Source organism: Sinocyclocheilus grahami, unplaced genomic scaffold (genome assembly GCF_001515645.1).
Source record: "Sinocyclocheilus grahami isolate Dianchi unplaced genomic scaffold, SAMN03320097.WGS_v1.1 scaffold383.1, whole genome shotgun sequence".
Classification (NCBI taxonomy): Eukaryota; Metazoa; Chordata; class Actinopteri; order Cypriniformes; family Cyprinidae; genus Sinocyclocheilus; species Sinocyclocheilus grahami.
The window spans coordinates 563,223-586,138 of NW_015505562.1; the positions used below are offsets into that span (position 1 = coordinate 563,223).

The 22,916-nt window shown below is 38.1% G+C and overlaps 1 protein-coding gene across 1 annotated transcript in view; it reads right to left on the reverse strand.

Annotated features, from left to right (window-relative positions):
• Positions 1-491: 491 nt before the first annotated feature.
• LOC107549901 (unconventional myosin-Ib-like) overlaps positions 492-22,916 on the reverse strand; it is a 62,904-nt gene continuing 40,479 nt past the window's right edge. Inside the window, exons 7-29 of the mRNA XM_016231086.1 lie at positions 21,969-22,067; positions 21,017-21,120; positions 17,698-17,845; positions 15,651-15,747; positions 14,916-14,976; positions 14,495-14,599; positions 14,384-14,426; positions 13,734-13,941; positions 13,340-13,540; positions 12,162-12,255; positions 10,219-10,368; positions 10,044-10,112; positions 9,879-9,965; positions 9,559-9,645; positions 8,203-8,289; positions 6,541-6,627; positions 5,075-5,149; positions 4,458-4,592; positions 3,712-3,818; positions 3,488-3,620; positions 2,829-2,981; positions 2,622-2,752; positions 492-2,545 (exon numbers count right to left, since the gene is read on the reverse strand). Coding sequence (XP_016086572.1) covers positions 2,416-2,545; positions 2,622-2,752; positions 2,829-2,981; positions 3,488-3,620; positions 3,712-3,818; positions 4,458-4,592; positions 5,075-5,149; positions 6,541-6,627; positions 8,203-8,289; positions 9,559-9,645; positions 9,879-9,965; positions 10,044-10,112; positions 10,219-10,368; positions 12,162-12,255; positions 13,340-13,540; positions 13,734-13,941; positions 14,384-14,426; positions 14,495-14,599; positions 14,916-14,976; positions 15,651-15,747; positions 17,698-17,845; positions 21,017-21,120; positions 21,969-22,067 — 2,591 coding nt within the window. The 3' untranslated portion in view covers positions 492-2,415. The remainder of the gene's footprint in view (positions 2,546-2,621; positions 2,753-2,828; positions 2,982-3,487; positions 3,621-3,711; positions 3,819-4,457; positions 4,593-5,074; positions 5,150-6,540; positions 6,628-8,202; positions 8,290-9,558; positions 9,646-9,878; positions 9,966-10,043; positions 10,113-10,218; positions 10,369-12,161; positions 12,256-13,339; positions 13,541-13,733; positions 13,942-14,383; positions 14,427-14,494; positions 14,600-14,915; positions 14,977-15,650; positions 15,748-17,697; positions 17,846-21,016; positions 21,121-21,968; positions 22,068-22,916) is intronic.

Here is a 22,916-nt window from a genome sequence, read left to right on the forward strand (position 1 = left end):
GTGTAACGAGGTTGTCAGCTGGTTAAATGGTTGAAAACGTATACTGTTCTTCAACCAAGTTTAAAGTTCAGTCCCAGATAGAAAGGATCCAGTAAGCCAGTTTGACAGGGTCAAGTGCCAAATGCATATATATAGTATATTAAGCTAACTTTACTTAATAACTAATTAACTTTCCATTTAAATTGAAACATAAGTAAAAGTGCGGGTGGGGGTGGGTAGCTTTGCCCAATCCAGGTATACTGCATGGCTACTTTGGTGCATTCATGTGTCTTATTTACTTGTAAATACAAATTTATTAGGAATTTACAACCATCATAATTTATATTTTACACAATATATTTATATTTTATAAAAAAAAGCTAATTGTGAAACTGAGAAATGCGAAACGTTTAATACTGATTTACAAACAAAAATTTTTGAACATTCTACATCGATTCACTCATCTTTGTCAGAACACTTTCAAATCAACAAACCCCAATGATTATCCAAAGTCATTTATTCATTGCTTTAATTTAATAAAAATGATTACTTGTCATTTATTACACTTAGTATTTAATGAAACATTTCCATGTTTTCATGTCTTTCAGAACAGGTTACATTTAGGCACACAACAATGCATACAATTATTTACCTCTCTTTCAATTCAAACTCCTGACATGGAAGAGGAAGAGAACCAAGAGCTTACTGCATGAAAGACGGACACTATGCGGAATTCTAGATAATGAAGTAATTCAGCTCGCACAAATGTCCTGTACTGAAGATGATGATAATCCACTCCCCTAAACTCTAGTTATGTTTTTACTGTAAAATTACAAAAAACACATCAAAAAGCATCATGGAACTGAAGCAGAGAAGTTATTTTGGCGGGCTAGAAGTTCAGGAGTACAAAATGTCCACTAAAACAACGCGAGAAAATATCCCATTAAATACGACTGAAAAAAGTATCATCCACGATCTTGGTAAACGACATATACTTAAGCATTGTGTATTGTTTGCCTTGCGTCCAATGAATGCATGGCTGTTTGCACTCTTTCAAAAAAACCCTTTTAAAAAAAAAAAAAAAAAAAAAAACCCTTGTGGGTCAGACCTTAAGAAAAACACTGCATTTATTATTAGCATATGTGAGCGAGCCAAAAATAAAAGGATGCAGCCCACATTCCAGTGACAAAAAGCATATCGATTTTGCCCAGATACAGCCATAGGACAACAAATATCACCTACTATTATTAGCCTCCTTCCATACAAGGTCCACACAAATTCTACAGCTCATATACGTGCAGCTTTAAGTAAAAGGACTGACTGACTGAAGCAGACTTGGCAAACATCGTACCAGCATTCAGGTTGTTAGTGTCAGTTTTTCTTCTGTGAGGCCTTCTGAAAGAAGCGCTCACCAGCTGTCTTGACTACTGGTCTAAGTCAATCCAGATGTGAGAAGATCTTTAGAGCATTGGAGATTCCATCATAAATGCAGGGCCATGAATGGTATTTGGTCCCCATGAATTCAAACGATGCCCTGCATGAATATATATGAATGATGCAGGTATAGTACATCGCATTTCTGGGGAAGTGGTTTTCATGATAATACCCTGATTTAATGCATGTAATGTATTAAGCAAGCATTTATAAACATAATACATGTGAAAAAGCAGGATTTAAAATGATATTGTTTGGCATTTATCACGAAACTGAAAATAATCATTATTATTTGGCTTATAAATAAGAAAGTGTCTGCACTATAAATGTATACAAGATAATGTCTTTCTCCTGGGGAGGAACAGCTAAATGGCACAAGGTTTTGGATCGCAAAATGCCTTATCATTTGGCAAAAGTCAGATGAGTATTTTTTTTTTTTCAATAAATGACTGTTCTGCACTAGAAACACAAGATGACAATAGAACATAAAAATAAACAAACCAACCAACCAGTCTTTCCTGACCACCCCCCCCCCAGTGAAAAAGTGCAATCTTAAATTTTGTAGCTTTTCAGCATCCTTCTAGGAGCCCAACAATACCCTTCAGTATCTCTATTTACAAAGTTTCTCCCAGCAAGAGGCTCATGCAAACACAATGGTTCAGAGACATGGATATTGCTGAGCAGAGTGTGAGGTGAGATTCACCAAGTGAATCTTCGGCCATTGCCAGCCTCAAAGCATGTCACTGTAATCATAATGGTTATTATTGTTATTTCAATTAAAGTTCTGTTCAGTCCCACAATTTGGGAAGAGATAATGATGGACTTCCACCCCACTGTTAAAAGCAGGGAAGCAGTAACATTTTTAGGTGCCAAAAACCTGCTGATTTGACTATTTAGAATCAGAAATGACAGGATCAACATAATTGCACAATCATTACGGGATTGGGGGAGAGTGAAGAATCTCAGAGATGACACCCCTCAGTGGGCCGAGCTGATCGCTCCTTATGGTGACGGAACAGACACTTCCAGAAGACGGTTGTTTTTACGTTTGCAGGCGACACCGTTGCCGTTCTTTGGTGTACCCTGGATGAATTTAACACACACTTTGTCCTGCTTGAACTGCACTAAGAACCTGAAAGGGAGAGAGTAAGTTAAGACACAAGAGTGATACTGAGGAAACAAGATACACAGAAATGTTGGACACTTACTCATCTGAAATATCGATATTGATCTGGTTTCTGTCAGCTGAAGCAGCACCAATGCGATGAAGTTTGGTGATGATCTCAATCAGTCGATCACTGCTCAGCAGGAAGTCACCTTTGGCTGCAGATGTAGAACCCTAAAGAGAGATCACGGTCAATATTGGTCCTGACTCACATGGTGCCCTAAATGAGACGAGATATTGAATGTCAAACCTCTTTGAGCTTGAGGGCGAAAAAACCATCGCTCTGTGTGCTCACAGAAACACTGCTGAGGTCCAGCAGGGGAACGCTGGCCTTCACCTGGCCCGTCTTCTGATCAGCCAGAACAAAGCTCTTCTTGGTCAGGAGGAAAATTCTTGGCGCTCCCTAAAAATGAAGTTGTCTTTAAAGGTAACGTTTAGGATGAAAGGACCTAAATTGACCATAAAATGCAAACATAGACATTTTTTGCCTTTGGAAGAACATTCTAAATTTGTCTGAGCCAGCACTTGTATTTGTCAAGATTACTCAGATCCAAATTACATGTAACACAACAGCTGTTTAACCATAACAACAACAAAACTTTGCTACGTGTACTGCGTTGGGCTAACTTGTCATAGCACTTGCATTTTATTGCTCTTTTGTTGGTTTTGATTGCTTCTATTGTCCTCATTTGTAAGTTGTTTTGGATTAAAGCGTCTGCTAAATGACTAAATGTTATGTAATGTAATACATTTGGGAATTTGTCAAAAAAAGATGTTTATGTGTTACAGAGAGTTCAGTATGATTGATGGTCAAAATGACGGACAACAACATCTTATCAGCAGCTTGGAATGCCCGTCATTTATCTGTCATACCGTAAATTCTACTGGCACAGAGCTAAGTGTCCTCACCTTGCCATTGGCACGGTTGATTTTACTGACCACATCTGCCAGCAAAACTTTATCCTCCACCAAGCTATTGAGCTTCTGGTACTTTGGGTTTTTGGTTATCTCCACATAGTCTCCTTTGAAAGGCTGACCCACACTGTAAAGCAGAGGATGTGTGTTATGGCAGTACAATTTTTTTTATAGAGTAAACGTACAAAAATGAACTTAGGTGAACAGTTTTTCCCTACCTGCTAGGATACAAGGCCTTCTTATCTTTGAAGAGTTCACTAGCCGCAAGCTTCTCCTCGTAGGTAGCCTTCTTCTCTTCTGTGAACTGGCTGCGGTATTTCTTACACTAATTGAAGGACACCATAAGGATAGATTCATTTAAAACCAGACATGACAAAGGTCTTAACAGTTAATTTTAGATATACAGGTGCATCTCAATAAATTAGAATGTCATGGAAAAGCTCATTTATTTCAGTAATTCAACTCCAAATTGTGAAACTTGTGTATTAAATAAATTCAATGCACACAGACTGAAGTAGTTTAAGTCTTTGGTTCTTTTAATTGTGATGATTTTGGCTCACATTTAACAAAAAACCCACCAATTCACTATCTCAACAAATTAGAATACTTCATAAGACCAATAAAAAAATAACATTTTTAGTGAATTGTTGGCCTTCTGGAAAGTATGTTAATTTACTGTAGATGTACTCAATACTTGGTAGGGGCTCTGGAGTTGATTAGCATGTCACCATATTCTAATTTGTTGAGATAGTGAATTGGTGGGTTTTTGTTCAATGTGAGCCAAAATCATCACAATTAAAAGAACCAAAGACAAACTACTTCAGTCTGTGTGCATTGAATTTATATAATACACGAGTTTCACAATTTGAGTTGAATTACTGAAATAAATGAACTTTTCCACGGCATTCTAATTTATTGAGATGCACCTGTATATTTATATACAGATGTGTCTAAAGACACAAACCCTCCACAGATGGAAAATCCTCCTGAGATCTTGATGCATCCCATCCAGGAAACCGTAGGGGCGAGCTGGCCAGCTCTTGTCAACTGGTGACATGGAAGGCATTGTTTTCTTCAAGCCCATGAAGTACTTCTGCATCTGTACACAAAAACTCACATTAGTCCCTTATGGGAGTATTTTCTTTCTTCTCGGGAGAATGATGAAAGGCAGAGAACGTGTCAGAAATAATTTCCTAGTGGTAACTACTTGGTTTCTTATTGCACTAATCAATGTGTTGGGATACATGAAGTGTACTAGATGTAAAAGACATGACTTAATTTGCACTTGTTGTATACATGGACTTAGGAGTATGTCACTAGCTTGGTACAATTGGTTGTGGCCAAGCATATTTGAAATGAAAGTGAAAAAGTGAAGCAGGATCTTTGGCTTTACAAAGCATGTAACAAACAAGCCATGCTCTCCATCAAATGTACTTACCAGAAACTGCAAAGACCAGATGTTGCACAGCTTGTGGTGATTTACATGGCAAACAGTGTACCACCAACAAGTAAGACTACTTTTCTGGATGATTAGGTGATTAACAGAAATGAGTAGGCAAATCAGCTACTTAAGTGACTTACAATTCTCTGAATGGTGAAGTCATAGATCTTCTTGCCAGCATTAGCTCTGAAGAACTTCCTATAGTCCCGACGGACCTGTGAAAAAGGTGGGTTTAATTAGTCACTTTTTGTATTGAAAGTTTTGTGATGACAGCAGCAATGGGACAAGACACTGTCAGGACAGACAAGTGGTTTGTGACAAACAGGGTTTTAACACCTAAAGAGCAGCACACTGGAAAGCAAAGACAAAAGAGAACTGATGTTGTGATCAAAACAATGAGAGATCCACAGTCATACAGTACACAGTTATCTTTACAGAACCTGTAAAGGCAGAAGCCACCCCTAAGACCCCTACATGAAAAAAACAGTAATGACAGCAAAAAGCACTTATAAAACAATAACAACAACAAAAACAACAGTGGAGACAACACAACAAAGACCTTTAATGTCTGTAAAAGCCAACAGAACGTTAGGAGCAGCATGCAGACAGGACAGGCACACAGAAACAGACAGAAAATATAGCTGTCCTAGCGTTGGGCTACTAGGGCAAAGTTTTAGTCATTAATAAATTCATGCAATTCTGCTCTGTAATTCAGATGAAATCTCACAAGGCAGACTTTTTTCATAAAGCCTGGCTTATCCTATAGCTCATTTTGCAAGTGGCAGCACTCTTAAATGACGTCATAATGGTCTGTTATGCAGAAACGGTGTTGACTTTGGTCAGAGTTCCCCTCTATTTAGAGGTAATAAGCACTAAATAAAAACAGTTACTTAGGATGGTTATTTTTATTCTTAAAATGATTTAAAATAAGATAAAACTAGGTTTAAAATATGCTAAAAATCAATACATATTTTAATTCATCCATTAACAATTGTCATTTTTAAGAACCAGGATTCTCATGATCTTGGACAACACATACATACACATATACATATATATATATATATATATATACATATATATACATATATATATATATATATATATATATATATATATATATAAAATGCATCAATGATCAATCAGTTTTATAAACGTAAAGAACGGTCCCATACACATGTGCAAAACACCCACTGACCTTAACAACCCCTGACAAACACAGACGTATCATCAGGCAGGCTGCAACAGTGTCACGCTAACAGCTATTTTGCCCAGTGCCAGTTTTTAGGAATACAGAAGGAAAAGCATCTGCCTCCAATCTCTCCAGAGGAAGCTTTTCTAAAGCCCTGGATTATGAGAACAGATTTGATTCTGCATTATGGAGATGCATCCAGTATCTAAAGCCTTACTTTGCCCTGGCTTATGACAACACTAATGTGCATCACTGCCTTGGATGCTAATGGACCTGTGGAACTGAACTCTGGGGTTAGATTATATTGTTAGTTCATAGCAGAGAAGCTGGTTATGTGACAGAGAGGCTGGTTATGTGGACGCTTCCTACTCATTTCCTAAAGACTCAAACGCCTGGCAAATGGTTGGAAGATACCTTTAGTCCCAACCAGTAGGCCCAAATGACAGCGACGGCGTGCTTACGCCTGGCTTCCTCCTTCAAACATTTCAGCTCTCTACGTGCCTGTGAAAGAGGGAGGAAGAAGGGGATGAATGCAGAAAGGAGAGAAATATTTGTAAAAAGCGGCTCGAGAAGGAGCAGCATGGTCCACAGATAGGCACACATCACACACCATTACCGGCTGGTAAAGAAACTCTGTGTTTGCCATTGGTTAAGACAGATGGACAATGTTGAGGTTTTCCTGTGGAGAGCACATTTCTTTTCATGGGGTTAACAAAACATGAGTGAGAAGAAGGGAAAAAGAGCAATACAAGGAAAGTAAGAGCACAACTGCTCTCTTAAATGCTCACACCACACAAACACACAATAAAACAAGCCACATCAACCTCAACAAGGCAAAGGCCACTCAGATGGGGTGGGAAGAAACAGCAGTGCAGTACAATCCCAACATGCAAAGAGAAGTTCGCATGGGCTTGTGGATGGAATGAGATGATTTTTCTCATCTATAGGATAAAATCTACACCAGGGATACTCAACGTCCACCTCACAGACCAAAACCAGCCTGCCATGAGGTTACTCAGGCAATCAAAACGCTCACGTTATAATAAACCAAGACGGCAACAGGCAAGTGCATTGATTATAAAGCACTGTAGTGTTTTAATGTCACAGCATTAGTCTAAAACGTGCGTAATATATTTATATTTGATTGATAATCAGATAATTTTAGGTTTTGCAATTCATCAAACCATATTTCATTTTTTACTAATCAGGATTATTTATATCACTAACTGGGTCCATCAAGACACTGGCATAAACACACAAGGCTCGTCCAAGACTATCTGTGGTTTTTGGTTACACATTTTAAAACTAAATTTGATCAGGCTTTTTCATTTACTGATTCTTAATTGCCTTGCTTTTCTACAAAAAAGCCACCCAATAAATTACAATTAATTACAACTAAAATAAATAAAAAAATTGTTTTAGTCCACAATACTTTGTAAATGATAAAACTGTAATTTTTTTTTTTTACAGAGTAACTTTGATAGCCTAACATATTAAAGTAAAAGAAATTAATTAAAACATTTTTTATTTTTATTTTATATCTAAATCCTACAGTTTTCTGTAAAACTAACAAAAACACCATGCTACAAAAATTTGCATATCCCTGATTTATGCCCTTACTGAATATCGTAAGATATGACCAAACACATGGGGTCCAGACTCACTCCAAGGGAGTGCTTAATAAAATGGGACACTTGGTATGGACAGAGGTCGTGCCGGCTGTGACACCAGCCTGCTGCGTGGGAATCGGCCTGCAGGGTGCCCGTCTGGATGAGCTTTAATCCATCGGCAATCAGAGGAAAGAGGCTTAAAAGATCACATTCAGTTCTGCCCCCAACGCAACACACGCCGACCCTGCTCTCCCGGGTTCCCATCCTCAGCCATCCCATTCATCTTATTTCTACAATCGGCTACAATGCAAGTATGATTCATGCTGTGGGATCCTGAATGTGTTGGCATGCACAATGGATGGGATGAGCTCAGGGAACATGGGTCATGATCCACCTCAGGTACATATGGAGGTGTGAGATGGGTTAAATGGAGGATGGGATGCCATAAAGACATAGTGGTGAATACCTTAGTTCCTTGCCAGCAGGCCCAAATGACAGACACGGCCTGTTTACTGCGAGCTTCATGCTTTAAGCGCCGCAGTTCCTTCCGAGCCTGTTCAGTGTGCCATTTTTTTTTTTTAAGAAAATGAAGAGGAGGATGGTGGAAAGGTATTAAGCACAGACATTAAAGAAAAGACAAGAGTGTTGTAAATCAGGACATTTTCGGAGAGACAATAACTTGTTAAAAGTACTATTCTTGTTAAAATAACTTGTCATTCGTGCTTATCAGCCCTATTAATGTAACATTCAAATGACTAAACTGACCTTCGTCAGGTCTTGTCCTGTAAACATTTATATCAGCATATAGGCCACGTCTTTTATCGTTTCAATTGTGACACTGAGAATAACTACATAGCCAGCCAGGACAGACATCAGTCACTTTTTAAAAACAAATGGCTTGCTGCAAGATTATAGTTGGTAGGTGTATTTATCAGAGTTGAGAATGCAGTTCAATTAATGGTGTGTGATGTGGATTTGATTTATTTTTATTGTTAGAAAACAGCTCAAAATATTACATCCATTTCCATTTTAATTTTAAATAAGATTTTTATTATGCTGTTACAAGTGGACATATTGTGGTACTCTCTCACATAATTTAAATCAGTTGTGATGGCTGTTTATTCTCCCACTGTCTTAGAAATATGTCTAATAACTGTCAAGTAAAAAAAAAACAATCAGGTAATTTGGGGTTTAGATTGATTCTGCATCGGCATAATTAGCCCAAAGCAATGACGTAATTTTCCATGTTTTGTTTCAGCACTTGTGTCATTTTGTTGGACTTCTTACATTTCTGTTAAGTGACTCGTTCCTCAAATTCCTCAAACTTTTGTTATAAATCACAATTAGGGTGTGGTCAATACCGTTCAAATTCAAAACTAATCAGCTCTGACTGAACCTGAGGTTGTAAAAAGTTAAAATAAAATCAAAGATTATGAATGTCATGAAGGTTAAAAAAAAGTGCAGTAGAACAAAGTCAGTATAGTCTTGAAACTTTAAAACATGAAAGCACAAACATATAAGCAGTTTTTCAATATTATTAAGGGTTATGAAGTAGAACTCGAAATGGGTTAGTTTTAAGAACATAAGATTCATACATGCACTCAAATTCATACACCTTTTCATATTTAGGTACAGATGTTTCACCATCTGCCACCACCATGTCAGCAAAAGAACAATATGTTAGTATTTCCCGATTATTTAGCATAAAATGCTACCTACAAGATAATAAAACAGTTAGTCAAAAGCAAACAAAAGGAATGCCATTCACAGCTTGGGTGAGGCGGGATGGGAGATGACTACGTTTGGCAGACTCTTTAAATACCTTAGTTCCAAGCCAAGCTGCCCAAATGACAGACACGGCGTGTTTATTCCGTGCCTCCTCCTTAAGACGCCGCAGTTCCCAGCGAGCCTGCGGATGTTAGCCGAGGAGGGCCACGTGGAAGCAGAGACAGGATGGCAAAGGTTAAAGTCAGAAAAATGACAAGAAGAGAGTGACCGAAAAGAGTAAGTCGCATCAAAAGCAGAAGTGAGATTAGGACTTAAGGAGAAAAACAAAGCAAAAGCAGTGGAGAAGCTCCAGCATTGAAAATCGAACCACACAATTCACCATTTCCTTTTTCAAGAAGAAACTGTGTTCAGTACCTGAGTTCCATGCCAGTAGGCAGAAATAGTTGTGACGGCCTCTTCGCACCGCTTCTTGTGTTTCAGCTCACGCAGAAGCTTCCGGGCCTGTGAAAAAGGGGTTAGACAGTGAGGAAAGCCCTTTTTTCGCTAAAGGAAATGACATGCAGTGCACCTGAAACCTACCTTCCATCCTCGGATGAATGACTGAACCACTAAGGCAGAGGACCTGATGTTCTGGTACTTCTTTTGTTGCTACAATCAAAAACAACCAGCAATTTTGAGTTTAAAAAAAAAGTTCTACCTCTGATCCCAGAAACAATTAATGTGTTCTGTGGCAGGTGTAGTGAATGGTGCTCACCGCAAATCTTCGGTACCAGGCGGCCACCACCACCTGGCTCTTCTTCAACAGGAGAAAGTGAGTGCGGCACTTCCAACCACGGTAGATCTTCTGGATGAGGGTTGCCAGATCCTCTAGGCACTGCCTCCTCTTCTCTTCCAAGAAGAAGAGCTGAAGAAAAACAAAAAATCAGCCTTTTACAAACCTGATATAAACCACACCCATATCCACATCTCAGTTCAGTTTCAAACACAACATATGCATTAATGTATAAAACTTCCTTTATTGCTGATGCATCTCAGCACCACACTGATACGTCATGGTGAACAAGAGCCAAGACATTAAAATAAAGGTTTCCATCTTCTCTTTCCATACTTTCAGCTGTTGGCATTGTGCTGATGGCTACATCATTACTTTAGCAACTGATGTAGATAAACATTGTATGAATGAACGGATCAGATTTCATCACTTGCAAAATGATAGTCTGTTGCAGATTTGAACAAGATCGGATTTGAAAAACAAATCAGATCTGTGTGCAGTGTGAGCAAGCAAAGATACATGATCAAATTCCCAAGGATAAAAATTCCCACAAATTTGATATAGAGAACTTTTGTGAGACCACATGATGTCCTTTTTATATGCCACAGGATTCTGATGATGATCGCCAAGACCAGCAAAATAAATTCCAGCCATAGTGGGACCAGCATCCTCTGGTATTAAGTAGCTGTTTGACAGTGTCTGCCAAATTGGTCTGAACAAAATGTATATAGTTATAGAGTTAAGACCTATCTGGAGTTTTCAGCACAGAAAGGTGGTTCTGGGCAAGAAAACTTGGGGCTTACCCTTTTAAAGCAGCTGGGTTTCTTGAACCAGGAATTGCTAATGTCAGAGGCCAACAGCAACAACTCTATGCTAAACTAGTTCCCTTACATTGTAATCAATAAACTGGTCTAAATAGGTTCGAAAAATGGGACAAATGGTTAAAATAAGTTCTCAAATCCTGGAGTAAAGGTGTGGTCACATCATTGCAAGTTGCAAAATTTTGCAGCAAAAAAGGTCCATTGGCAATAGTGTTGTGACGTATGAAGCACAGCTAAGCCACTTTCAAATCGAGCAGCTTTTTGTTGGTCAACACAGTGGATTTGTGTGAACAGCTTGAACATGAGAAAAATTTGTGAGGAACTTTTCATTGTCAGGATAGTACGTTGAAATTACTGGATTATGCCTGCAAAATTTCACTGAGCAATGATAAATGTGACCGGACCTTTAGACTCGTATCCAAAGATTGTGATGCGCTGCTTGTCTGTGGCCAGGTTATGTAGAAACAAAGTCTATTACATCATTGAGTTTGTAGATCCCTTGTCCAAGCAAGGGCACCAACAACATTTTGGCGGAAAAGAGGTGAAAGATGACTAGACTACATTAAGGCTGGGCAGAAGTCATCCACTGGCTTTGAACAAACATCTGTAGATGGTAGATTATGCAGGAGGAATGGACAAGGATAAGATAAATACTCCACACAGTGCTCGATTGATGACTGATGCCCAGGCTTCAATACAGGGGTTTCATGGGCTCCTCTGGAATTTCTCAGCTGGAGTCTCGTTTCCCATGCAAACTGACAAACAGTGGATGGGGGGATAAGTGAAACCATGTGTGTGACTGCCTGTTTGCGTTTCTTTCTTTCATGAGGGCGATTGCTACTAATTATACAAGAGAAGCCTGAAGGAACATGACTTCCTGCTTTAAAAGCCTTACAAAACCCTTAAGAGACCATACGTAATACTTGCATTGGCCTTTTGATTCCTCATATCAAACGTACAAATCCAAGCCATCCGCCATGCTGGAACTGGAAAGGAGCCAAATGATATACAGTATTTGCCATGTTTCTCACAAGGACAGAGCCGTCTTCTGTATAACTGCATCAAGATTACACTCAATGATCTTTAGGGCAATAACTCACTTACCATTCTTGGGTTCCTGATGAAGATCTTTGAACGTCCAAAGGCAAACTCCTCCGCAGGAACCTGCAGATTTTTAAGGAGAACCTCGACACCCTCCCTGATAAGAAAACAGGCCATGAGTTGTCAGTGAGCCAGGCCATTTACAAAAAAATTGATTTGGTAGGTCCAAAAGTCTGAGACCACTTGTGAAAATGCTTCTAAACAACAACTTGAGCATAAAAAAAAGAATAAATTAAAATATCACCTGATCTTTTAAAAAGAGGAATTCTTTTAAAAAGAGAAACACTTGAGCTGACAAGGGCGCTAAAGGTTTTCATTGTTTAATATGCTTTTGGAAGATGCTTTTATGCAAAGCAACTTCTAGTTATATATTTTGCTAATATGCTCATTCTCTGGGAATTGAACCCACAACCTTGGTATTGCTAGTGCCACACTCTGACAGATCTACACACGATCAAGATTGCAAATAGTGCAAAATATTTATTTATATTACCAGGTTTAAAAAAAAATTATAATCTGTTATTTTCAGTGCAGTTTCAGACTGTGGACTGAATACACCCACATCACTGAACAGACAGCAACAAAATAAGTCAGACAGGAGACAATAAAACAAAGTAAAGGTGCACCGTATGATTTAGAACAGAAACATGCACCATGTGAGTGATAACAAACAGTGTCTGAGTGACCTGAATGAAAAGTAAAACATAGTCTAACCACTGTCGGCATAGAGACGATAACAACATTCCAATGCAAGATAACATAAGATGTGCAACACCAAAATCTCCATGAACACTAAAGATTCTCCTATCAAACTATTTAGTGAAATGACTCAATGTCCAGAAGGGACAAAGTTATGAGGCCCAATTCTGTCTTGGCATGTTTGCCATCAGATAGAAGTAAATAAAAAAGGCTGTTTTCTGTAGCCAAGCGGTGTTAAAGAAACCGTTAAACCTGAAAGGAATGAAGGGAGATTTAAGACAAGAAACAGCATGTTTAAATATCTACGAATGAGTATAAAAAAGTCATGCAGGTGGAGGTACAGTCACTTAAAGATTTGCTTAATCTCAAATGTGATGACAGTATAATGACATCAGCTGAACAACATGTTCAGAAAAACAGTGAAGCCTGAAGAAGAGTTCTTTAAAACAACACAAAAAACATAAGATCATTGGTGGTCTAACCTGGCTGGGCCCTTCCAGTGGGGCCAAGTTTGCTTGCAGAGCATCTTGTAGCGCTCCAGACAGGGCTCGTAGGGCTGGCGGAAAGCATAACCAGCCCTTCTTACGCGTACATTCTCCATCAGACCCAAATAGCGCGCCTGGTGACACACTAGTGAGTCTGTGAAAATGTGGGCTGCTTTCTTGTCATTGGGTTTGATGCACCTGAAAAACAAGTTTGGTAAAGTGAAAATATTGTATGTTTCTAAATAAACTAGACATTTTTTAATTATTTATTTTAAGCTTGCCGTTTAATAAAAAATAATAATAATACAAAAAAGAATATATATATATATATATATATACATATATGGTTATGTCATAATGAGATCAGAGTCAAAAGCTTTGTGATTGTTACCTGATGTAGTTGGGGTTCTTGGTCAGCAGGTTCTTCATGAGCGTTCCAACTGAGGCTCTGAACTGGAATCCAGCTGTCGGGGGTGCCATAACAACATAAACAACATTCAGGAGAGAGTGATAGACAGTCAGACAGCAGAACACATGCAATGGACAAATGTAAACCAAAATGGTTGAAAGGTGAATTAGTAGGCCTGAGAAGTAGTTCTCTGCATTATGGTAAACAGTTGTGGGATTTAGTATGACAACAATGATAAAGTCAGCAACATAAATAACTTTAAGGATCGTTTCCGTCCCCACAATCACAGCGCGAAAGGGGAAGGATTGATAGAAGGAAGCAAATAGTAGACAAAGACTGTTTGGAAGAAAACACTAGCTTACTACATACGCCATACCGTGCAATAAACTCTGTATATTAAACAATTTAAAAAAGCAAGTGGATAGATGTATCCGAAACTAGGAATGCTGCCTTTGCACTGTTGACTGTTCACGATATATATCCCACAATCCTATGTGTGCAGGATTGTGGTTGACCGAAGTCAAATAATTCATAAACGACCATTATTTTTTATTTAAATTCCATTTTTAGAAAGACATTTCTTTATTATGTATAAAAAATGTTCTACAGCAGTAAATGTGATGTTATGGTACCTGTCCCAAAGCACTTTCCCTCCAAGGTAACTTCATTCAAAAACTGTTAGAGTTGCAGACATTGAGAGAAGACCATTTCCTATTTGTCTTCATGTACTGGCTGTTGCTTACCTCACGGATATACTCCTCCTGCTCTTCGCGGAGAGTAAGCTCGATGAAGATTTGCTGGAGCTTCTCATTGCAGTAGTTGATAATGAACTGTTCAAAACTGTTGTCCTGCAAGAATAAAAAGATAAATGAGAATCCATGGAACAAATGATAACTGTGGTAATTAAAATGTACACTGCAAACTAAAACACCACTGCAAACAGGCGCACTAATATGGCAACCGTCACTCAACGTTATTTACTAAACACCTTTCTCTGGGTAACTCTATAAGGTGGATATATTGGAAATTTTGGGGCCTTTGGGGAAGAATGTCAAAAATATATATATTTCAGAAAATCTGTAAATATTTGTTGTTTTCCCTAATATAATACCATCTCTAAACTACGTCGTCCCACTGAAGCTCTGCAACAATGTATGCTCTTACTTCAGCAAGCTTCACACTGGTTTGCTGCCAAGATGGCACTCTGCAATTCATGATAGGGAAACTGGAGAACGTTCACATGCAGTTGTTTAGTGCCACCCATCTTTCATTCTTAACTGCTGTTTGATGGAACTCTGACAGATGAATGTATGTTTCTGGTGAAAACGGTTGGTGTGACACCCACAACAGAATTATTTAAAATAGTCTTGTGGGGCACCGCCTTAAAGAATTCAGAGCAAATCACTTCTAGAACACATGTAAAATAGCCCTGAACAAAGTCTGCTCTTAAAAAACAGGTCTCTATAGCTAAGATTAAATTAAGGCGTTAACATGGTACAATATACATCAAGGCTGCATAATCTTATCTGCATCTCTTGATGGAGGTGAAGTCTTTAACCTCTTCACCCACAGTAAATGTTTTCAGGTTTACAAACGCAGGGTTAGAAAACTCCAATCAGTGAACCAACTCCATTGTTGAATTAAAGCAAGAGTAATACTCAATGTTATGCTCATTGGCTTATGATAAACAGTTAGGATTGTACTATTTTGCCATGACACTGGGGTTCAGGAATTATTCAATCTTTTTTTAATCTTTATAGCAATCCTACTGTATGATAGTCTCTGCAACTAAAGCCACTGCAATCATCAGTTCCAATGGGCCTGGCTTGAGAAAAAGCCCACAATCACTTCCAAAAGGCAGCAAATGGCACGCTGAAAAGCACCAGCTCATTGTTTTACTTGGCACTGGCAGTTTTATTCTGGCAGCCTTTGCTGAGAGGCCACACTGGCATGTCAGACTGGATCTGCAGTGTTCTAGAAGTAATGAGAGGTAACCCTGTTCAAAGAATAACCTCAACATCTCTTACATTTTCTGAAGCCCCAAAAGCTCAAAAATCACTGCAGATCTCTGGCTGGTTTCAGTGAAGCTTAAAGAAATACTTCACCCAAAAAGGAAAATTGAGTCATGCTAAATCACCCTCAAGCTCCAAAAAACACTATAAAAGAACCATACAAATAGTCTGTATTACTCATGCAATATATTCAAAGTCTTCTGAAGCCATATGATATGGGTTTGGAACAACTTGAGGGTGATAAATAATGACAGAATTGCCCTTTCTAGGTGAACTGTTCCTTTAAGGCCTTCCAAGTTTAGGATGAATAGAGCTAATGCTGTAACATCAAGCGTACAGGTCATACTAATACTACTAGGAAACACTTCAGGGTTTTGCTCTAGCAGTGGCTTATGCTGCGGAGATACAAGATCAGAATTAAGACTAGGATTAAGTGCTAAAATCGCAGCATGCACACTGCCTTGGGATTTCCTCCTCAGGTCTACTTACTCCATTCTGTCGTCATGGCCATAACAACATAAACAACATTCAGGAGAGAGTGATAGACAGTCAGACAGCAGAACACATGCAATGGACAAATGTAAAATGGTTGAAAGGTGAATTAGTAGGCCTGAGAAGTAGTTCTCTGCATTATGGTAAACAGTTGTGGGATTTAGTATGACAACAATGATAAAGTCAGCATGCAAAACAAACCCAGGCAGATCAGATTAAAGAATTATTTATGGATAGACTAGACAGTGTGTTATGTAATTTAAACAAATTTGCCAATTGCCAAAGATAAACATAAATTCTCTATAAAACCTCTATAAGACAACTTTAGTGCATTTAAAATTAAAACCAACAATCATTCTGATCAAAGGCCTGTCTCTCAGAATCTAGAGGTCAAGGTAAAGACATGTTAAACCCCTTTCAAGGAGTTTAAGCTGAAGAGTATTTTAAAAGTGCTTCTTCTCTAGGGGTTTTGAGAGGATCTGGACATCAGGTATACAACCACCTCATCCCACAGCAGCTCAATCGGTCTCAATTCAGCCCATAGCTATCAGGTCAAAAGGGCAGAGAAAGCACATTATTGCTAATGGGTTTAAGCACAGGAGACAAACCAGACGCTGTAGTATATATAAATGGAGGTGTTGACATGGATTGTGATGTTTAGTCTGGGCCGGCCACTGCCCTGGCTATAGGAAACTACTAGAATATGCAGTGATAAGTAATACTCATTTGCAGCACATATATTTGGGTAGTTGACACATAACTTTTTTTATTATTATTATTATTTATTTAGCATTAAAATTTTAGGTTAAACTTTTTGGTTTCCCATGAAAATTATTTGGAGCCGTTTCAGGCCTGCAAATGTTTTTGCATTATTTTGAATGCGTTCATTTGTTCATTAAACTGTGGTAAACGTATAGGATAATTTGAAAATAATTTTAGATTATTTCTAGCGCATAACAGAACACATTTGTCACTGCTTAAAATATTATATCCTTTACCTGTTAATCAAGAAGGCATTTATCTGGCTTTACAAATACATACAAATGTTTTTATCATTATCTTATGCATTCATGGTACAGGATGCAAGGGTTATCTGGGTAAGTACCAGTGCGGTGTTGATTGACTGTGTACAACCAACTGCAAGCTAATACTGTAAATGACTCTTGACATATCAATAGATGGCAGTAGTGACCAACCTGGTGAGCAGATGAAGGCACTGTTATATACAAGACCACAGTACCTGCTATTTCACAATTCATATTAATTTGGTTTTCAGTGCTTGCAAATGTTTATGTCATTGTATCATCAATACTGATTGTGATGTCTGATCATTCACACTTGAAAGTTTCTTGGGAAGTGTACTTTCCTTTACAAACCCAAAGTTTAAAAAACTAATGTAAGGTTTGCATCGGCAATGCTTTTTGGAAGAGCCTAGCATTCACCGTTCTTGTCCTTGATTCGACTCTCATCGAAGCCATTGCAACGAGACTCTGGTTTGAACTCGATGTTTCCCAGTTTGAGAACAGCAGCCACCAGCTCCAGTACTGACTGAACCTCATCCTCCATGAAGCCCACAATTTGCATGGCATTCTGGGAAAACAGAAGAGAAAATACATTTAGTCAATAGTGGTCTGCTGATGGGCATTTAACATGGCAGTACATATGGTGGCGTCTGTAAAGTGATTGACTGGCCCGTAACCACACCACTAATGGACAGCCTGAGGGTGTTGAACAAAAATTTCCATCACACCACAGTCTGTCAAAGAGAAAAGATTAAGGATTGCAGCTGGTCTTAAGAATAACTTGTATTTGACCGCTTTAAAAATCAAGGGAAAAAATATTTTTTTTATATATTATATAATATATTGTCGTCTCATGATCTCAATTCAACCATAAATATGGGAAATGTTCTCAACTCAAAACACATCTTTTATTTCTTTATTTATATATTTTGATTTGAGTAAAATATGGCATGATTCACCTTAAAGGGATAGTTGAGCCATAAATTAAAATAATTTCATAATTTACTCACCCCCATGTTGTTGCAAACCCATATGAATTTCTTTGTTCTGTTGAACACAAAGATATTTTGAAGAATGTTGGTAACCAAACAGTTGCTGGAATGAGTTCCATAGTACTTTTTTCTTTACTATTAGTCAAGTCAATGGCTACCAGCGACTGCTTGGTTATAAACCTTGTTTTCAAAATAACTTATTTTGTGTTCAACAGCTGTACAAGTTTCGAACAGCTTTAGGGTAAGTGAATTTTAATTTTTGTGCGAACTATTCATTTAATATTGTTAATTTATGGGTGTACAAGGAAATAAGTAACAGATTTTTCCATTTTTACAGTAGATTTAGCCAATAGAATCATCAGCAGCTTATGATTCATCATGTTCCTTGTGCTTCCACAATAGCTTGTGTTCATATTTGTTCTCGTGAAGCCATAAATTACGTTCAAAATGTCAAGGAATCACTGATAATAAACGTGCAAGCAGTTCACTGGCAAAGTCAATGGTATAAAGGTCGGAGATAACAGTGAGTGAGCTGTAAAGGGCTGAAATGTGACAGCTAAAAGTGAATGACAACCCAATAACTTTCTTTATCTCTGAATAAATAGTAACACAATTTAATGCTTCCAGAGTGTAAACACACTTATATATATTTTTTTTTCATGTTAACAAGACAAGCATGTCGTGTCTCTAAGAATGAACGTTCTGCTGAGTTTTGTATATTATTTACAGCCTAGCATAAATAGAAACCATCCTCCCTCGTGGAAGTGTTTACTGTCTCCTACACACAGAGCCTTATTTATGCTGAACCTTATAAACTACAAATGTCTACACTGCAAAAAAGGCATGTTTCTAATTAATTAGATTTGACTCCCCAGGCAAGAGGTTAAAAGACAGAGCCAGAGGCCCAGCACATGCCGAGTTAGGATGTTCTGACGTCAGCAAGGAGCTTGGCTTAGACCTATTGTTCATCAGAACTGCACTGTATTCTCTGATATGGTGCTGAATTCTGATCAGTTTAATGTGGGCTGCATTGTTTGCTTGGACACAGACATTCTGCCCTCATTTCCAGAAGACAAGTAAAGAACAGGGCTCCACAATAAGGATGACCCAAAGGTCCGGGCCCAAACAAAAAAAGTTTGGGCTAGTTGATGGAAAAGTCACTTGTCTTAACGGGCCAGAAAATAAAAAAAGGCAGCAACACTGTCAAAAATGTAATATTCAAGCACATTATGCGTTACTTCCTGTGTTTTCCCAGTGTAAATACACTACTTTTCAAGTTTGGGGTCAGTGAAGTTGCATTAAATTGATCAAAAGTGATGGTAAAAAAATTTTAATGTTACAAAAGCACAACTATTGTAGCACAACTGTTTTCAACACTGAAAATAATAATAAATGTTTTTGAGCTCAAATCAGCATATTAGAATGATTTCTGTAGGATAATGTGACTCTGAAGACTGGAATGATGCTAAAAATTCAGCTCCGCTTCACAGGAATAAATTACATTTTAAAATATATGAAAATAGCAAATAATTATTTTAAATTGTAATAATTTTTCACAATATTACGGTTTTCTGTTTTACTGTATGTTTGATCAAATAAATGCAGCTTTGGTTGAGCATACAAGACTTCTTTCAAAAATATTTAAGAATCTTACCAACCCTTAGTGACTTTTTACTGTTAGTGTAAAATTATAGCTATTTTCTTTTTTAATGAAAAAATTAATTTTCTTCAATACATTCCAGATGCTTCTAAATGGCAGTCACCTTGTTTATTTTACAACAGTGACCAGCTAACAACTACCCTTCACTTGATCCCTTACATAATTTACAGCTATTATTGTAAATTATAAACCCTTATGAAAGCTTCCAAAAATACATGTCTTTTTTTTTTTAATCTGCCTGGTTAAATAAATAAATACAAATTAGATAGTAAAACCTTTTTCTGTAAGTCAGAAGCAAAATATGTTAAAAAAAATATATAATATTTTTTTGTCTCCAGGCCAGTGAGGCAAGAGTCCAAAGGAAGCAAAACTACTGGCTCAACAAGGCTTGCAGAAATCAATCCTTATTGTTAAACTTTGCAATGACAGTCCATCCTCCGCACGACCCGTTTTCACAATGACAATAAGTGTGTGCATGAGAAAAACAGAAGCACTGATTCCATTTACACGTCAGCTGTGAGCAGGTGGAATTCCCCCTTAAATCAACTTCCCTGTCTTCAAGTAGAGGCTTGAATGAAGCTCAAATTACACGATGACATAATGCAAATTTTTTTGTTCAGATCAAACTCCACCTCAGTGGGTAAAGGGTGATCTTATCCAGTTAAGCCAGGGAGATAACATGCTTTGCTAACTTCTCATCATACAGGGTGCCATGGATCTGAGCTAATCCCAAGACAGTCTGAACCAATGACATATGCTATAATGTGTCAGGAACCAGCTACTTTACACTCTTAAAAATAAAGGTGCTTCACGATGCCATAGAAGAACCTTTTTGTCTAAATGGTTCCATAAAGAACCTTTAACATCTGAAGAATCTTTCTGTTTCACAAAAGGTTCTTTGTGGTGAAAGAAGGTTCTTCAGATTATAAAAAGGTAAGAAAGAGATGGTTCTTTAAAGAACCTTTGACTGAATGGTTCTTTGTGGAACCAAAAATGGTTCTTCTATGGCATCGCTAGAAGAACCTTTTGAAGCACCTTTATTTTTAAGAGTGTATGTAGTGTATGGAAGGCCTGAAAGAAAACTTACTCTAACTGTTCTGAAACTGGCAGCATCGTCCAGTCCATTGACTGTTGCCGAATCCAGGCTAAGGTAGTTGTATTTGCTGAAGTCTCGGTCCAACTTCAGTTTTTCTGAAAGAAAAACACAATTAGAGCATTAAAGGCAATTCACTTGTCAACCATCTTTGATGCAAGTTTTCCAATGTGTTATTCTATGAGTGGTCACTCTTTGTACTGTCCCTTTATACCATGGGTGTCCCATCCTACTCCTGGTGGGCCAACATCCTGCAGAGTTTAGCTCCAACCAGCTCCAACACACTCACCTGGAAGTTTCTATTGAGTCTGAAGACCTTGATTAGCTGGTTCAGGTGTGTTTAATTAGGGTTGGAACTAAACTTTGCAGGACGTTGGCCCTCCAGGAGCAGGATGGGACAACCCTGCTTTTATACTCTCCTTAGTTTCGATGTATCGGCCATTCCATAAGACCCAGTTGCTATCAGATTAAGTTACATCTAGGTTGTATTCTGCTCAGCTCACCCCTTTGATGCCTGAAATCAAAGCCTTTTATTGTGTTCTCTTTCATTAAAAATGTCAAACAATGACCATGGTCTAACACAATGGTTCCCAACCCTGGTCCTGGAGGCACCCCAACACTTCACATTTTGCATGTCTCCTTTCTCTGACACACCAATTTCAGGTCTTTGAGTCTCTACTGATGACCTGAATCAGGTGTGTTTGATTAACGAGACATGCAAAACATGCAGTGTTGGGGTGCATCTAGGACCAGGGTTGGGAACCACTGGTCTAACAGTATGCAAATAAACCACAAATGAACCATAAATTCTGTTCCCAGAGTCTTTAACTCAGGTATGTTTCAGTGCAATCCAGCAATCTTTTCCACACTATGTTCTGGAAGCCACTGCATGGATTGTGCGTTGGGAATGCACATGTAATCATACATTCTCTAAGTGTTCTCTTACTGAGCGTGTCATCTGATGCTCCAGAAAGCAGCTGGTAGAAAATGTGGAAATTCCTCTCGCCCCTGGGCTGCTTTACCACACGGGATTTCTCCAAGAGATCTGCGAAAGGGAAATATCAAAGCATAAAACATTTCATGTGCATTCACAGCCGACTCAGCTTAAACAAGGAGCAACAGAAGGGTTTCTGAGGTAAAAATTCCACTCATTTTATCCACAGAGAGAAAGTTAAGATAACGTTTAAACTTAAAAGACAGGCCTAACATGAGCTACAAGGCTGTCATTTACACAATTTGTTTTCAACTTCATAAATAAATAAATGTTAATTGTGGAATTCCCAGTGAAGAAATACACACAGATGTAACTGGCTATAGACAATTCTCTCCTACTCCTACTCCTACTCTGAACCGCCATTTCAGAGAAAAACAAAGGTGTTTTCCTGTTTATATCAGAATAAATATTTAGGTATCCATGATGAAGTTTTCATTGTTCATTGTATTCAGATTGAGACAGGAAGTCTCACAGGAGATATTCATCTATGGGGAGAGGAACATAGTCACACCACCCACGCTCCAACCAGATGTGTGCCCATTAGAAAACAGCAGCATCAGCCCAAAGCCTTGATTACCTTACCATCAACAACATTTATTAGCTTGATATGAGAAGACATGAAGTATTGTTTATATGAGCAACAAAAATTATGCAGCAGTATTATAATTACTGATAATTCTGATAACGCCTGACAAAAGCACCAATAAAAATTTTTTTGACAGTTCAAACTCACTGACAGGTGCACTAAGACATGCATAGATATGTCTTAGTGCAAGACATATATATATATATATATATATACATACAGTATCTCACAGAAGTGAGTACACCCCTCACATTTTTGTAAATATTTTATTATATCTTTTCATGTGACAACACTGAAGAAATTACACTTTGCTA